Source organism: Phodopus roborovskii, unplaced genomic scaffold, assembly GCF_943737965.1.
Source record: "Phodopus roborovskii unplaced genomic scaffold, PHOROB, whole genome shotgun sequence".
Taxonomy (NCBI): Eukaryota; Metazoa; Chordata; class Mammalia; order Rodentia; family Cricetidae; genus Phodopus; species Phodopus roborovskii.
Window position 1 is genome coordinate 3,223,298 of NW_026126407.1, and position 18,566 is coordinate 3,241,863.

General features: G+C 49.1%; 1 protein-coding gene across 2 annotated transcripts in view; it reads right to left on the reverse strand.

The window, feature by feature from the left end:
- Rab11fip4 (RAB11 family interacting protein 4) overlaps positions 1-18,566 on the reverse strand; it is a 101,180-nt gene that overhangs the window by 66,255 nt on the left and 16,359 nt on the right. For both annotated transcript variants that reach the window (XM_051179825.1, XM_051179823.1), the window contains exons 2-3: positions 10,159-10,246; positions 8,966-9,054 (exon numbers count right to left, since the gene is read on the reverse strand). In XM_051179825.1, coding sequence (XP_051035782.1) covers positions 8,966-9,054; positions 10,159-10,246 — 177 coding nt within the window. The remainder of the gene's footprint in view (positions 1-8,965; positions 9,055-10,158; positions 10,247-18,566) is intronic.

Here is an 18,566-nt window from a genome sequence, read left to right on the forward strand (position 1 = left end):
CCAGTGACTCTGAAGCCCTCTGTCTGGAAAGCAAAGGCACGGCTCATTGCATAGCAGGAATGCTTTCTTCCTTAGCTGAGAATCCACTGAGCTGCTCCTATAGAACTGTGGATGCTTTGGGCCAGGGTGCAGTTCCAAACTGTGGCCTGAGGATACCTACCAGACCACAGGACATATGAGCACACAGCTGGGTCAGGCATCAGCCATTTGCAAGGGACAGTCTTTCCTCACCCAGCCTCCACTTCTGTACTCAGAGGAAAGCATGGGCAGGCACCAGCCAGAGTGCAGAGTGCAGTGCAGTACAGCTTCATGGAATTGCCCTGAGGACTTCAAAACACAGAGGTCACCTCTGGGGTCAGAGGCCCAGCCTGAGTATAGGACTCTTACAGGTCATTCTAACGTGCCCAAAGCTTAAGGACACTGATTTAGACGGTGACTTTGTGTTAGAATTCCTCGGGAGAGGAGAAAGGGAGAGGGGGTGGGGGGAGGGAGGAGGGAGGACTAATTAAATGAGAATCTCTATGGGGCAAGACTCAGTTACCCTTGCTTTCTGACAGCTCCTTCCTGATTCCAGCGAGCAGCCAGGCTTGAGAACACTGGTTTAGGCTGTGGTGCTTCTGAGAGCTAACCTCTTACATGAGTGCATGCATGTGTGATGTGTTTTCCCACATGTGTCAGAGATTCACTTAGCTCACTGATGAGGGAAGGTAATAGAGAGAGCAGGTTCACAGAACAAAGTGGGGCCAGTGTATTCGTGGTCTCTGAAAGAGTGCATGCTGAAATGGGACAGCACAGCCAGGCATATAAATGGTTAACAAAACTAAAACCTTTCCCCCTGCTGGGGGCAGAAAAGATGGAGCCTGTGTACCCACTCCCTACAGCTCCATGGAGCCCTGCCTTAGTGAGGCTAAGTCAGAACAATGCCCCTGGGCATCAGGGTGGGGCTGTCCTGGGAGAGAGGCACCTCAGGCCAGCTGGGGCAGGCAGCCTGCAGGCTGGGGTGAGTGAATGGAAAGGGCCTCTACACCGCGCTGCTCTCAGACTCCTCTACTTCCTGAAGATATTCTTCCAGAAGTTCTGAGCCAAAGATAAAGCAGGGTTTTATGGCGGGTTTTTGGGTTTTGTTGTTGTTTTTGAGGGAACATTTGTGGAAACAAAGAGATTGCACACACATAAGTGGAAATGGTTAAGGACAGTCCTTCGAGCCACAGACTCTCCTCTCATTGCCACACCACACACATGAGATGCCACCCCCGAACCTCCAAGCTCTGCAGAGTCACAATACTTTCTTTCCCAAAAAAGTATTCTTAGAACTTAAAAATGCAGTTAGTCATAAATGGCCTTAAGAATACTTGCTTCCATGTGGATTGATGAAGGGGATGGTGGTCTGGGATGTTTAGGGTCTACACTGAGGGATCTGTAGCATTCCCAGACTGAGTACAAGGCAGAAAGACCTGTCCTGTCAAGATGGACTTTGGCAAAGTCTCTTCGGAATGTGAATGGAAGCCATCTGGGAACTGAGATAAAGCCCTGGTCCCCTGCAAACTCCATTTGCTTTGCTACTGTGTACATTAAGGGAGGGAGGCTGTGTAAACACAACCTTGAAAGGGTTTCAGGATGACCCTTAGGAATGCCCTCTTCTTCCACCTTGTGGGTTTTGGTGGTGGAACTCAGGTAGTCTTGGCAACAGACACTGTCTACTGAGCCACCTCAGTAGCCCAAGAGAGAAAGATTTACTTATTATTATTTTTTTGTATGTAAATGTGTTTGCCTGTATATATGCATGCACATCACATAAGTGCCTGGTACTGGCAGACGCCAGAAGACAGTGATAGATCTGGAGTTACAGACAGCTGTGATCTGCCATATGGGTGCTGGGAACTAAACTGGGGTCCTATGCAAGAGTAATAAGTGCTCTTAAGCACTAAGCCATTTCTCCAGCCCCAAGGAAAAACAAAACTCACAATGACCAAAAATTCACACCAAGAAGAAGTCACATATTTTTGTTTTTGAAACAGGGTCTCACTATGTAGCCTTGGTTGGCCTAGAACTCACAGAGATTCACCTTCTTCCCCCTCCAGATACTGGGATTAAAGGCATGTGCTACTACAACCTGCAGAATCTAACATTATTATAATCCAAAAGAGGGGTTCTAATTTCAGCCTCTCACTTGACTTGAGAAACCAGTAACACCAGTAATGGGTGGGGAGCAGCTCATACCAGTGTCAATGGGTGGGGAGTATCCAACATAGTCTGGGAGCTAGGGAGCTAGGGAGCTGGTGAGCTGGTAAGCTGGTGAGCTAGGGAGCTGGTAAGCTGGGTGGCTGGGTAGTTCAGAAGCTGGAATGCTGGCTCAGGTAAAGGCACCTGCACCAAGTCCAACAACCTGAGTTAGAGTCCTAGAACCCACATGGTGGAAGGACAGGGCTGACTCTCATATTGTCCCTTGATTTATACACACCTACACATATGCATGCACGACCACAAGCACGCACATGCGCACATGTATGCGCACACAAATAAATGTAAAAACAGTAAAACCAGGGGGCTGGAGAGATGACTCAGTGTAAGGTCTCCTGGTCTTTTAGGGAAGAAGAGTTTGGTGCCCAGCATCCATGTTGGGCACTTCATTACTGCCTGTTAACCAGCCCCAGGGGATCAAATTCCCTCTTCTGGCCTCTGTGGTCACAGACAAAACCCACACATATATACACACACTCAAATAGAATAAAAGTAAAATCTTTTTTAAAGGATCTAAGGGGCCACCAGCCCAGGTCCTGGGAAGCCTGGAGAAGATCCTCCTCCAGGCTGGAGTACAGGGCACCTGGAGAAAGGGATGCCTGAGGAAGTTTGAAAATACAAATACCATCAGGCAGTGGTGGCATGCGCCTTTAATCCCAGCACTTGGGAGGCTGAGGCAGGTGGATCTCTGTGAGGCCAGCCTGCTCTACAAAGTGAGTTCCATGACAGGCTCCAAAACAATTCAGAGAAACCCTGTCTCAAAAACAAAAACAAACAAAAATGAAAACACAAACCCCAGGCAGCCTGTGACAGTCAACAGGCAAACAGAAGACCCAGAAGAAAGGCAAACCTCACAAAGGCTTGGAGGAGAGACAGAACACAGCCTCCCAGGAAGTAAGTAGATGGATGCTGGAGAGATGGGTCAGTGATCAGGGGTGCTTGCTGTGTAAGCATGAGGTCAGAAGTTTCGCTCTCAGATCTCAGCATCCATGCAACAAACTGGGCAAAATCCCAGCCACATCTGTGATCCCAGCACTCATGTAACAAATGGGGCATAGCCACAGCCACATGTGTGACCCCAGCACTGGGGAAAACAGAGATGGGGAAACTTGGGCTCCAGGTTCAAGGGATGACCCTGCTTCAAAGGGATAGCAGTGATAGATGCGGGCACCTTGTGTCCTCCTTTGGCCTCTGCCATTCACACGCATGTTCACACAACAAAACTAAAGAGGTGCCACCAGTTTTGGAATGTGAGATACACTACAGCTGAGAAGCAGGTGGCATCTGGGTTACATTTCTTCCCATGTGAGGAGGTACACACGCGTGCGCACACACGCACACGCACGCACGCACACACACACGCACGCATGCACGCACACACGCACTCACACACATACACACACGCACGCACGCGCGCGCACACACACACATACATGCACGCGCGCACGCGCGCACTGTGGCTGTGGCCTGGGCTTCTGGAGAGAGAACAGCAGGGAACTAGCAGGCGGCTGGGTAGGCAGTGGCTGTGATAGGAGGGGATTATGGGGAGCAGAACACTGGAGGCTTGCAGCTTATGAGGGCACCATGGGTAACTTTCTGGCCTGTCTGACACTGTCCCAGGAGCAGGTGGCCTGCCATCCTTTTGGTTTGATGGGTTCCCTACTAATCTGTCTATGTAAGTGGAAGACCAACACCCAGAATCTCAGTTCTGAGTTAGGTGTTGCTTCACTGACTGCCAAGGGGTGACTATAGCCCCTGGCCAGCATTGATACCTGTGGACCCATGTCTCCTCATCATACAGACTGAGGGCTACATAAAAGGGAGACACTTGGAGCAGACTGGGCTCAGAAGGGACTTGTCCCAGAGACACCATCCCTGGATCTCTGGGCATCCTGAATTGAGAAACACACTCAATAGCATGTTTGGCGGCACTCAATGACACTTGCCCTGACAAGTGTGACAGACTCTGAGGACACTGGCATCCTCCACAGTTGGACTCTGGTACTATACAGCAATTCTTAGAGAAACATCCAGAATGGACTTTCCTAGGTCAAAGACCCAGGGTGGTGCCCAGATGGCAGGCCTACCCTATAGCCAACAGGAAAGCATTTTACTGACTCAAAGTGATTCCCACCAAGCCGTGATGCCCACACCCTAACGGTATGGTTAGCTCAGCTGTAGTCCTGACATCAAGCCACATACCATCCTCTACCTCCCCAAGACACACTGCTCAGATCTGTATTCTGCAGGGACACACTGGAAACCCAGAGGAACCAGAAGCTGTTTGGCTTCTTGATCATGGTCTCAGGCTGACCCCTAGGGGACAGCTGGAGCACAGCAAGGTGCTCTGCTTCTAACTGGCCCTCTTTGAAGATCTTGCCTATAAAGATCTATGGTTTTGCCTGTCTGTTCCAGGAGCCAGAATTTTAGTGAAGCCTGTGGATTCACTCTGCCTGGCTGGTTTTGTGACACTCAGGAACTCACAGAAAGGAGGTGGCCCAAGTCCATCAAGCTGTCTGGCTAAAGCTGAACAAACCAGGTCACCTACTATGTCTACCCATACACTAACTAACTCAACTGGGTGCTTGGGCCAGCTGAGCCACTTGTTAGGCCCAGAGCTGTGTGGAGGACAGAAAGATTTGCCTGGAAGAGGCTTAAAACCCGAAGTCACCAACACACCCACATTCTACAGTCCCATGGGAAAGAGTCAGGGTTGCTCTGATGACTGATCCCCCACCTTTCTGCTTCCCTGGAACCCCTAGACTTTGGAAAACAACAACAACAAAATATTATTTTATTAAAAAAAATTCCTTCTTGGGGGGGGTCAGGTCCTCCAACCCCATTTCTCCTCTTTGGTAAATGCACCATCCTTTCTGGTAGTGGTTGGGACAGCATGGATACCACAAAAGCAGCTGGAGCCATGTGAGCATGTCCCTGTCCCTGCATACTCCTGGGTAACCCCGGCCTCAGTGCATCTCTGTGTTCCTATGTCTCAGCACACACTCCATTTTAAGTTGCTTTTGAAACATTGGAACCCAAGGGTAAAAGGGAAGAAGCAGCTTGGGGGGTGGGGCGGGGTTGAGTCAGAACTAGACTTGTTGAGAAGTCTTGCTTTATAGCCAAGGAAACCGAGGTTCTGAGATAGTGAGGGGAACTTGCTGAGGTTGCATGGCTGGCCAGTGGCCACAAGTGAGGGATGGACCCCGTTTTAAATGATGGTAAGGCCTACTCACTCTGCACCCTCCACAAAGGCCAGACCCCAAAAGACTCCTGCACCACTTAGTGTCTGTCCCATGTTGGGGGTTCTTTGTCCCAGATATGGTCCCACTGGTACCAGTATGGCAGGTCTGGAGCCCTCAGCATTGGCAATGCACACGAGACCCAGATATCCTGGCCCATCTCTAAGGGGCCTCATGTTAAGCACAGTCTGGACACGTGACTCCGACCCTGACCCCACACAGGCTTTAGTCTCTGTCACCTCAAACTGTTAAATAAAAATTACAGGTATCCCTTGGTGTATGTGACCAGGATTCTGCACTAAGCAGACTGGACCAAAAGAGTCTGTTTTGGGATGTTGTTTTGTGCCACCAAGACTGAAACTAAGCTGCTAGGTGGCCTTCCCAGAAACCAGGAGAGCTTTAGCTGGCACAATAAGGAAATCCCCTCCTTTAATCCCCTGAAAACAGCAGTTTGATGCTGGCCAATCAGCTTTGTCTCTATTATTCAGTTTCCTTGTTCCTGTGATGGCTGACTCTATGCTTTAAGTTTTAATTACTTCACTTAAGAGATCTATAAAATGAAAATGCCTCTAAACCTGTAAGCCCCACTTGCCCAGGGACAGATAACTACTTCCTGGAATGCTGGTGCTGTTCCTGTAAGGTAACAAAGCTGTGTGTTTTCACTTCTGTAAGCAAGCTTGGTCACCCCAACTGCACAGGATGTGTGCTTGATCACACATAGGAGGGAGGTACATAGGCAGGAAGTATGTCTGGATGCATGCTTGCCCCTGATTGGACAAAGGCAGGATGTATGTAGCCTCATGGGTTTTACCTTTATAGCTCCTGACTGACATAATTCAGGGCCACACTCTAAGCATGAATCTCAGGTATGGACCTGGCCAGTATCCATGGTCCTGGCCAGTATTTAGTAAAGCCTCTTATTTATTAAAATTCATTCATGGTCAGATTGGTGAATCTCTGAACAACCCCAGACCCATAACAGTTCCCACCTTACAAAACCCACTGTTCTGTTCCTGCCCTAGACCCTGCTATCTTGGTGACAGAGGCCTAAGAAAACTGGAAGAAAGGAAGGGAGGGAGGAGGGAAAGAGGAGGGAGAAAGGGAGGAGGGAGGACTTCATGGTTTTAGAGTTCCACTGGTATCACTGCTTGGAGCCTGAGCTTAGAAAGAGCAACATGCTAGCAGGAATGAGTGGCAGAGGCTGCAAACTCATGGTGACCAGGAAGCAGGGGTGGGGAAAGGTGTGTGTATGGTGGTGGTGGTGGGCTGGTCTATCAGCTTTCCCCTTTTCTTGTCCTTTTAGTTTTATTTTTAAAATTTTATTTATTTTAATTTTATCTGTGTTTTGACTTTATGTATGTTTTGTGTAAAGGTGTTAGATCCTGGAGTTACAGACAGCTGTGAGCTGCCATGTGGGTGCTGGGAACTGAACCCATTTTCTCTGGAAGAGCCGTCAGTGTTCTTAACCGCTGAGCCATCTCTACGGCCCCCTTCTTGTCCTTTTATTGCAGCCAATGGGATGGTATAGGCCATATATCCAGGGCAGATCTCCTTTTAGTTAACCATCTCTGGAAATATCCTCCCCTAACACCCTGAAATGGCCCTCCCCAACCTAGGTGCTTCTCAGTATGACCAAGCTGACAGGATCAATCATGATAATCTAGGCAAACAATTACCACCAGGCTATAGGCCAGCCCAGACCATCACTATCCTTAGATTAGTTTTGTCTCTTGTCAGTGCCTTGGCCTTCTCCAACCCTCTGCTTGGCCACCTTCAACATTATGGGACCCCTCTCCTCTCCCCAAGTCCTGCCCTCAAGAGCTCACTTGGACTCCACCACCCAGAAGTATCCAATGAACTAATCTGGTCCTAGGCTTCTTCTATTTTCCAGGGGGAAGTGACCCTTGGATGAAGTACTACCCAGAGCCACAGAAGTTTTGGAGCTGACTTGGGTGAGAAACCAAAATAATCCTGCTCTAGCCAGAAGTTCCCTGGAGACTGTAGATAGTGCATTTAAAACCATCTCTGCAGTACAAAGCTGTGTTTGCAAAAATAGTTCAATGTTTTATAAACACATCATTTGGTAATAGCAGCAGAATGAATCAAAAGATTATATATATATATATATATATATATATATGCGTGTTCAATCTTAAGCACACACACACACAGTGTATATTTATGTGGGAGCAAATGTATACAGAAGCCAGGAAACTAGAAAGGAGCCTACAGGAGGGGACAACAGAGGCTTTGAGAGAAAGGGGCAGAGAAATAATGGAACATACCTAATATGAAAGTAAAAAGTGGGGGCACTAGGGACAGAAGGGTTTACATGGGTAAGGGGCAGCAGAGAGAGTGGGGAGAGGAGGATGGAGGTTAACTAAAGACAAGGATATATGAAACACAAGATACAATGAGAAAAAGTGTGGTGCTTGCTCTGTGATGGCTGTTCTCGGTTGTCAGCTGTACACACCTGGGAAGAAGGGACCTCCTCAACTGAAGATTTGCCTCCATCAGATTGAAGTATGGAGGGTCCAGCTCAGGGCAGGTGGGGCCAAATCATATGAGGGAGCTAGCTTAACAGAAGCAGAAAGCACAGCCGTACACCAGCCTCAGCTTCACTGCCTGCCTCTGCATTCCTACTTGAGCAACCGCTTGGCGCTTCCCCCACGAGGGACTGTGATCTCCATAACTTGTTTTTGGTCATGGTGTTTATCAGCAGCAGAAATCGAGAGGTACAGAGCTGCTGGGGCCCTTGGTACTTCCTGATAGGAGTGCCGTTTATGTCTAACCACTTCCGGTTGCCCACACTCAGTTTATGACTCAGGGTGGTAGGTACTTCTAGATGCCACAGCCTGAGGCTGGTCAGAGAAGGACCACACTTGGGGCTTTTCAGCCCCTCAAACTTCCCACCTCTAGATGGAAGAGGGGGCTTGAGACTGGATTATAGGAAAACTAATTTTAAAAATTTAAAGTTTTAATGACATACTTATTGTGTCTCTGTGTGTGTGTACCCACAGACGAAGAGGATCGAGAGAACAGGAAGAGAATCCCTGCCCTGCCCACCTGACCTCCAGTCCATAGTTCTCTCCAGGGACTTGGTTTCTCTTCAGCACCACCAGTGAGGCGGAGGAAGATGCTATGTGGCCCCAGTTCCTGTCCCATCATGGCTCCCTGAGGACTTCACTGTGCCTGTTCCGGAGTGATTTTTTTTTCTTCTTTTTTGTTTTATTTTGAGCAGTGTTGCTATGTGTCTCAGGCTGGCTTCAAACCTGTGGCAATCTCCCTGCCTTAGTCTCCCGAGGGGTAGGATTAGGGATTAGAGGCATGTGCCACCTTACCTAGCTCTCCTAAGGTGGTGTTTTTGTGACTTTGATGCCTGAAGGCCATTGGAGGAAGTCCCAGTCCTTCCAGATGCCAAGTCAGGCCTGGGTGCAAATAGCAAGGACAGCCAAGTGCAGGAGGCACTGGGCCACAGTCCTTACCTGCTCCACACAGTCTGGGATCTCTGGAGAACATGGCAGGGTCCCCGCGCTCTCCACTGACAGCACGTCCTTCAGCAGCTCCTCGCACCCTGTGGACAGACACACAGACAGTGAGTGGTATGGGCCTCAGCCCACACGGCTGTTCTAATGGGCCTTGGAGGGATCTGCTGGAGGAAGGAAGTGGCCCACGTCTCTAACACAATGGTAGGAATCGGGGGAAATGCCCAGCTGTATGGGGCTGGCTCAGGGCACTATACAAGGTGTCAGAAAGGCACTTGATGAGAACTTCTTCCATGGGGCTAACCCCATGGGGACACAGGGAAGTGCCCAGGCTTGGAAGTACTTCCATATGTGAATGGGGGATACCCACAAACTCTAGATAGGGCCACCCCTGGGAGGTCAGCAGGCTCCTATACCCTGCTGACCCATCACATAGGTGGTTCTCTGATTGTTATACTGGACCGGGGCTCAGCATAGGCACAGGGCAGCAGTGGTCTGAGCCAGCCCAGGGAATCAAACAAATCTCTTTGGAGAAACTTAGTAGGGGTTTCTGCACTGCCTCAGCTCCCCCAGCAAACTTCTGGTTTCCTTTTACTTCTGCTCCTCGACTTTCTCAAAACTGACCTTGGAATTTTTTTTTGCAGGGGGGGGGGAATGGGTGGAGGAAGGAATTAGGAAGGTCTAAGAGGAGAGAGGGCAGTTAGTAAATAAGTGGCCCTAAGAGACATGGTAGCCAGCTCCGTCCAGCTGTGGCCAGAACTGAATTCATTTGATTATTATTTTTTTTTCACCTCCCATTGCTGGCAACAGAGCCCAGAGCTTTGCACTAGTTAGACAAGTTATCCACCACTGACAGAGCAAATGCCAACCCCCTCCCCACAGAGCTAAAGTGGGAAGTCCAGGGAAATCCTCCAGAGCATAGCCATCCTAGCAAGAGAGAGGTGGCAAGAGGAGAAAAGATGGGAAGAGCAGTTTCCCAGAGGGGGCAGATATGAGGAGGGCAGGAAGGCTGTCCTGCCCCTGGTAGTGGGGCCTGTGGCAGAGGTTCAGAGAGAGAGCCACAGCTCCATGCACTACCCATGCCCAAGACCTTTTCCCCTCAGCCCCCATAGGTCCCTAGGAACAGAGGCCATTTCTGGGACCCACCCTGTGTGCTGGTCTCCTACCCAGACAGGACACCAAAAGGACCTCACCTTTCATGGCGAACACTCCTCGGCAAAAATCCTTGAAGTTGATTCTGCCCAGGTCATTGGGATCCAAACACTTCACAAGTTTTTCCACCTTTGGGGAGGAAAGAGGACAGGTGTGAAAGCCCCCTGGACGCCCCAAGGCCAAGGGCACTGGGGCAGAAGGTGGAATGGAGGGGGCTGGTCTTGCAAGTTAAAAGGACACCAGTGGTACCAACTTAGTCTTTTCACCTGGGATCATGTTATTCCTGTTGGCTAAGACTCAGTAACAAAAAGTAAAGAGGGCCTCATCCATGTAGGGTGTGGTCCCAGAGGTTTCTCCAAACCCCACTCCAAAGACAGCACAGGGAAGGACAACACTGCTACCAGGGTCACTGTCTATTTTATAGACAGGGTCTGGCTAGATAGCCCAAGCTGGCTTAGAACTGAGTCCTCCTGGAGCTAAGTCCCCAGCCTATGAGGTTCAGCTTCTTGACATTTTCCCCCCAAATTAGCTTGTACCTTAGTAGCAGCCTTCCAAAACATTCATTCATTCATTCATTCATTCATTCATTCATTCACTCATTTACTCATTCGTTAAACAATTGATCACTGTGTGCCTTCTACTTGCTTGACACTTGACTGATGTTGACGGTGGTAGCTAGCTAGTTACATATGGTTACATATGGTCACTGAACACACCCCCACACTCATGCACCTCATTAGGCAACTTCCCCCCCAGTCATCAGCATCTTTGGAAACCATCATCCGTGGTAGGATGACACTTTTTGGTGATGCTGCTCTGGGGTTACCCATGCTTCATAGGTAAGCCCTATGAGCTCAGTGGTTCCCTAAGTTGTCTTTGGTTTGTTGCTGGTACCCTACATGATACAGAGCCAGTGTTTGTGTCTATCTTCCTCGGGAAAGGGTTTAAAAAACAAGGACAAGCTCTTTCTGGAATTCCCTCTGGTTGTGCTGCAGGTGTTGGTTTGAAAGCATACCGAGAACACCGACACAGCATGCAGGACAGGGATCTGTCACTGCTGTGGTGCTGGCAGCATTCCAGGCAGGCCTCTCCTCCCTCCTACTCTGCTTGTCACATGTGCCAAAGCACAGACAGGTGGGAAGACTCATCTGCTCACAGACGGTTTGTGCTACAGGTCCACAGGATGCTTGTCCAGTATGGCAGGTGCAGCAGGCATCTGAAGCCCTGGTCACTGCAGTAGTCCAGCGCCAGAGACTGGCCTCAGCGGCCTTTGGTGAGCACAGCTCTTACCACAGCCACCTCTCCATCCCTGTGCATGGTGGCTGTGTATACCTCCATTCCAGCTAGACTTGCTTTTCCACTTCCGCTGAGGCTGAGGGATGACTCAGGGGCTTTGCAATGTCCTAAGATGCTTCTGAACCTGGTACCTAGTGGCTCATCCCTCAGATTTAGGTATCTCCAGCTCTAAGGGTAGGATGCTATAGCAGAGGTCCAGTGAGACCCATAGCTCTGTGCACTATCCACAGCTGAGGAAGTCATAGCCCCTTGCTCTCGGCCTCCATGGGGCTATAGAATTTCAGGTAAGAGGGAAAGAGGCTTTTTGCCAGCTCAGGCCTGGCCAGAGCACCCTCAGCGTTACAGCTATTTGTCAGCCCCTACACCCACTCCCACTCCCACGGAAGCCACATCATTGCCTGGCAATGTCAGTGGCTTCTGAGAATAGAACTGCCCAGGTGCCACCTGCAGGCTGTGGGGGTGCTCACCCACAGCCCCAGCTGGCCACCCTCCCCCTCTCCTCCTGGTACCCCCTCACTGCTGTACAGAGAGCCTATGAATGTAAGGAGGGCCTGGGGCACCCTAACTGATACCCTCCACCCACCCAGCCTCCAGGACCTTACCCCTACAGTCCTCCCCAAGGTCAGGGACTATGCCTTAATTATTTTGGGAACAAGTCCAAGGCATCTACTCTAGAGTGCTCAGTGGTTGAAGACTCCAGAGTGCTCAGTGGTTGAAGATGAGCTCCAGCTATGAGGTACAGCAGGATTCTGTAATCCATGTCTTTAATACCTAATGCATAGGGCCTGGGGACATCCCTGGGCCAGACTGTCCATCCTCTGCTTCCAGAGAAAGCTGTTACAGAGGCAGGGACTGGGGGGCATCTGGTGACAGAGAGATGTGAGGGTCTAAGGATCACCACATAGTTCACAATAGTGGTTCTCAACCTTCCTAATGCTGTGAGCTTTAATACAATTCCTCACACTGTGATGACCTCCAATCATAAAATTATCTTCGTTGCTACATCATAACTGTAACTTTGCTAGTGTTATGAATCATAATGCAAATATTTCATCTGGAGGATGTGCAATTCCTGGCCTCCATCCCTAACATGGTCAAAGAAACAAAAATGTACTGGAGGATTGTATCTGAAGTCATTCTAGACTACAAAAGAGTCTTGTCTCAGAAACAACAACAACAAAAATCCCAGCAAAACCAAAGCACACAAAACCGTCAAAACACACAGAAAAGGGAGCAGGGGGATGCCTGGCGTTGACACTGGCAATCTGCAGTGTATCTGGGGCTGTGTCTGTCGACCTGGCAAGGAAGCCAAGTCCCAGGAAGGGGAAGGGCTCCCTCGTATCAGCGAGCACAGCAGATGACACTGATAGTCAGCATGTGTGGATGCCAGGCAGTCTTGGGCTCCTCTGACTCCCAGGAGAGGAGAAAGCAAACTCTAGGCTCAGCAGGGATGATGGGAACAGCTGAAGTGCTCACAGCTGGACTGGCAGCTTGCTGCCAGGGGAGATGGTGGTTCTGCTGGCAGAGAAATACTGTTCTTTCATATTGTAAACCATTCAATTACCAGGCTTCCCCTTCTATTTCTGCTGCTCTTCTCTGCAGCCTGATTTTCTCCATTCATCCCCCAGAGTCACATCTCCCTAAGGGATGCTGTGAGCCATGCTTTCATCTACTTATCAGCAAGATTTCCCCCTGACCCCAGCTGGCCTCCCACACCTCCCCCATGCAGGCCTGGCAAGCCAACCAAGGCGAGGCAGCCCTTTGCTCCTAGAGGTCTCAGCAGCCTCTTGAACAAGGAGATAAGCAGGCTTAGCTTGTGGCTCTCAGCACTTCCAGGTGCTGAATGAGTATTAGCCATTCCCACCAGAGCAAGTGCCATTGTGCCAGGAACTGTTCACTCACTCTGTAGTCAGAGTTATCTCACCCTCGCAGGCCTTGAATAGAATTCTTATTCCCATTTTACAGATGAGGAAATACACAGGGCTCAGGCATTCGGGATTAAAGTCACACACCCACAAGGAGGCAGCTGAGCCCAGGCACGCTCCAGTAATTATTGCTACTAAAGTAATTATTTATGATCACTTATAAGTTCAGGAGCTTGCTCCAACTAGAGAAAGAATAAACCTAAGAAAATTTGACTAGAAAAACTAACACCAGTACAGGGAACCCTTGCTTCAGAATTTGAATATTAAAGAAAAAAATCCAGCTAGCACTCCAGACAGACGGTAGACTTCAAATCTGTTACAGAGATGCCTGCATTAAAGTTTGGGGAAGAAGGGTGTGGTAGCATGTGCCATAACCTCCTGTGGGATGGTCATTAGTTCCAGCATAGCCTAGTCCATACAGGGAGACCTGTCTCAAAGCAAACCCCCCAAACACAAATGAAACCAACCAAGGAAGACGCCTGGCTCTGGGTGAGCTAGAATAGCACCCCAAATTCCATTGACCACTGCTGAGCACCACACGGAAGACTTAAGGAGTAAGACTCCTTGAAATCAACTGAGGGAAAACAAAAACTTGAATTTGGGGTGGTTATTGTTACTTTTCCTTTCCTATTTCCTGTGCAGAAGATTAGTTAAGAGAGAGGGCTCTAAAAGAAACTCTTTCTGATGCAAAGCTGGGGAAGGGTCTCATCTGAGACAGAAAATGCCCTAGTTGTTTCTCTCTCTCTCCCTGTGTGTGTGTGTGTGTGTGTCTGTCTGTCTTGCTATTTTGTCTTTTCCACAAGGCAAACTCAGATCCCAAAGCTGAGTGGTGGCAGCAGCCACACAGTCTCTGTGTGTAGCAGTGGGGGACAGATGTCAGGTGGAGAGGAAGTGGGAAAGGAGCCCTGGGGCAGGACACTGAGAAGGCAGAGCTTGGGAGTGGATGGAGGCCCTTCGAGTGTGCTGAAGCCCTGAGCGCTGCCCTTAGCGGCACAGGGAGCAAGCAGGTCAGTTCACAGCTAAGCTGCTGACTGAGGAGTGGAGCAGCCCAGCCCTGGGTGGGCATCCTTAGGGAGGCACTGAAGAGCATTGGCAAAGGCTGTGGGCACTGAGCTGGCTAAGTGGGAATAGCTGCTTACAGAGGACAAGTGGGGACGCCAGGCTTCAACCAAACTGGACTAATTTCCTACTTAAAAAACAAACCCACAGCTGGGCGGTGGTGGCGCATGCCTTTAATCCAGCACTCAAGAGGCAGAGGCAGGCGGACCTCTGTGAGTTCGAGACCAGCCTGGTCTACAAGAGCTAGTGGCTGGCTATAATCCAAAATTATTCAACACACAAACTAGAGAAGATAGTGACAATGTGCACTGGAAAAGACTAAGAGATAGTTACTGACCCGAGATGACCCAGCTGTTACCATTTTCATCAAAAGTTTGTGGTGTTATTTTGATTTGGGTTCGGAAAGTAAAGTCAGAGTATCAAAAGTATTTTAAGGCAGTTGACACAACCATCCTCTAAGAAGCACTGAATTTTTTTTTGAGGCAGGGTTTTTTTTTTCCTTTTTAGATTTATGAATATGAATGTCCTACCTGCATGTACACCTTTATGTGGAGGAGAGGGCATCAGATCCCACTATAGATGGTTGTGACCATGGGGTTGCTGGGAATTGAACTCAGGATCTCTGCAAGAGCAGCCAGTGCTCTTAACCAGAGTCCTCTCTCTGGCTCCCAAAGACAGGGTTTCTTTGTGTATGTTTTGGAGCTTGTCCTAGAACTCACTCTGTAGACCAGGTTGGCCTCAAACCTGTAGAGATCTACCTGTTTCTGCCTCTGCCTCTGCCTTGGCCTCCTGAGTGCTGGGATTAAAGCCGTGTGCCACTACCCAGCTACATTGAACATTTTTAACAAAGATTTTATTTTATTGTTTAATTACTTGTGTGTGTGTATTGGGGGCAGAGCCAGAGAGGGTCTCAGTTCCATTCTTTTACTATGTGGATCCTAGGATCAAACTCAGGCCATCAGTCTTTGTGGCAAGCACCTTTAACAGATGAGCTGTCTCACAAGCCCATGAGTAAAAACTTTTAGCAAGAGAGCTGTGGAGACAGCTCGGCAGTTAAGAGTGCATACTGCTCTTGCAGAGGACCTGAGCTTAGTGCCCAGCACCCTCCCTGGGCAGCAGATCACAGCTGTCTGCAACTCCAGCTCCAGGGTATCTAACCCATATCTCTAGTTTCTGCAGGTACCACACTCATAAAAAAACTCTTACTTAAGTAAGAATAGTCCTATCCCAGAGAGATGAAATCCTATTTACAGATACATGAACTGTGCACAGATGTGTATGCAGCTACCTATGTAATTGTTCCAATATTGAAACATCTTCACTCCTCCAAGTGACTGGTAAGCAAAGTGCACTGAAATGGGAAGGTACAAACCATAGCTGTGCCTGCCTGGGTGACTCTAGTGGCATGACAACTCTCAAATGTGTTCTGTTGAGTGCAAGACATGGTCTCAAAAGGTACCAAGGCTGAGGGATGGCTCAGTGGGTAAGAGTTTGCTGAGTAAGCATGAGGACCTGAATTAGAATTCTTAGCATTTGCATAAAAAAGCAGGGCATGGCTACATGTGCCTATAATCCCAGTGTTAGGAGGCCAAGACAGGCAGATCCTGTCCAGTAGCTGGCGGAAGGATTCAGGTCCAGTGAGAGAGAGACTCTGCCTCATGCAGTGAGGTCAAGAGTGACAGAGGAAGACATTAACATCCTCTTTTGGACTCCACAAGGACACACATGGGCACGTGTACCCATACTTATATGTGTGCAACACACACATATACACATGCACATGCATGCACACACACACATTATTTTCAAAAAGGGGAGGCTGAAGAGGGGGCTCACTGATTAAGAACCCTAGCTGCTCATCCAGAGGAACAGAGTTCAATTCCCAGCATCCATATGGTAGCCCACAAACATCTATAACTCCAGTTCCAAGGGATCTGACACCCTCTTCTGGCTTCCACAGGTATTGAATATAAATGGTGCATATACACATACACACAGGTTAAACACCCATACAATACAATAAAAATAAATAGGGATAATAGAGAGATGGCTCCATGGTTAAGAGCACTGGTTGTCTTACCAGAAAACCTGGGTTCAATCCCGCACCCATGGCGGCTTACCCATCTGTAACTTCAGTTCTAGGGGATCTAACTTTGTCTTCTGGCCTCCACAGACACTAGGCAAGTGGTATATAGACATACATGCAGGTAATACACCTATACATATAACATTTTTAAGAAATTAAGGGCTAAGCCGGGCGGTGGTAGTACACACCTTTAATATCAGCACTCCAGAGGCAGAGGCAGATGGATCTCCGTGAGTTCAAGGCCAGTCTGGTCTACAAAGCTACACAGAGAATGAATGAATGAATGAATGTAAGGATTAGAGCAATGGCTCATCCAGCTGCGAGTCCTAACGGCACTGTCCTCAGATGCACCTTAGGACTAGGTAAGCTACCAGAATGGAGGTCTGAAGCTCCAAGACAACGCCTGTGAGGACTCAGGTACAGATGTAGAATAGGGGGCATAGGTCCCTGGACCAGTGGTACAGAGTGCGGGGAGCTAGCTGGCAGAGGGGAAGCAGGTTTAACAAACAGCAAAGGGAACAGGGGAGAGAGGGAAGCCAGCAAAGACAGGTGGCCTGGGATGGGTTGTCCCTGAGCTTTGAGGCCTGAAGCTGGGGATATAGCTAAGATGGGAGACTCTGAGTTAGACACCCTGCCTAAGCTGGGTGTGGTGGCCCCTTGTAACCTCAGCACTCAGGAGGAGGACAAGGTCAAAGTGATCTAGGGTCTGAGGATAGCATTGGCTGCACTACTGCATCCCAACAGCATGGCCTCCTAGTATCTATCAGTGGCCACCTCTTCCCCTAGTCCTCACCACAGCCTAGAGCAGTGGTTCTCAACCTGTGCATCAGGACCCCTCTGACAAACCTCTGTCTCTAAAAATGTTTACATTACCATTCCTAACAGTAGAAAGATTATAGTTGTAAAGTAGAAAGGAAAATAATTTATGCTTGGGGTCACTACAATATGAGGAATTGTATAACAAAGAGTGGCAGCCTCATGAGGAAGGTTGAGAACCACCGGCATAGGGAAACAGCTGGTCCTACCCCTCCCCTGCCCTGGCCTCCTCCATCATTAGAGGATGCAGTACTCTAACACCAGCCCTGCTCTCCCTGCAAGCCAGCCTCTCCTCCTGATACCCACCCAGAGGACTCTGACCATCCTAAGGGGCCCTGGACCAAAGGCCATGGATGCTTGTTTATCTACTTTTCTAGGCAGCCCAGCTGCCTGCTGTCAGACACACAATGAGGCCTGTGTTCTAGAGTCTAGGAGACAAAGGGTGCAGGCAGCAGCTAACCTCTCTCTCCATTAATTCTCAGGGAGGGAGGGCAGCAGAGTTGGGCAAGAGTTTTGACAAAGCCAGTTGTAGACAGGACTAGGAAAGAGTTTCCAAAAAGGGTCCTTCTAACTCCTATACCCCAAGTCAGGCTGGAGTCCAGTCACCAGTTCCTAAGCACAGATCCCTAAGCCTGCATGCCACAGAACACCAAGACAACAGTCATATTATCCCTCTAAGCCCATTTCCATACATTACATCTACAGTGCTGACTCCAATGGCCATGGTGACAATCAACTAAGACAATAAATAGCTCAGCAAAGAATAATGAACGTTGTAGGCATGCTAACTGAGGATGCAGCAGGAGCAAAGGATGCTCAAGAGAGATGAGAGTAACACATCCTGGTAGGAATTGGCAGAGGCAGACGGTCCTGTAGCACCACCATCAATCTTGTCAATAAGGAGTCTTGGAGATCTCCTTCTCTCTGTGCCTCAGTTTCCCTTTTGGGAAGTGAAAACACTGAATAACACTAATATCAGCCTTGAGTGTCTATGTGGTTGGAATGTCTCCCTGGGGCTGTTTGGGGTACACATGAGGCTAGTGAAGAGATGAAAACTAGAGAAATAGTGAATGAAAGGAATGAAGAAAATGAAGAGAAACCAATTTCTCCCTCCAAGGCAGCTGCACTGGGCACTGCAGAGTGACCACTCAACCGAAGCCCCCAATAATGGCAAGAAATGAAGAGCCTGTTGGCCACCTTCGGCTCCTCCTGGACAGGGCAGTCCCGGGGTGGTGGTGCAGGGGGCCCACCTCCTGTTTGATCAGGT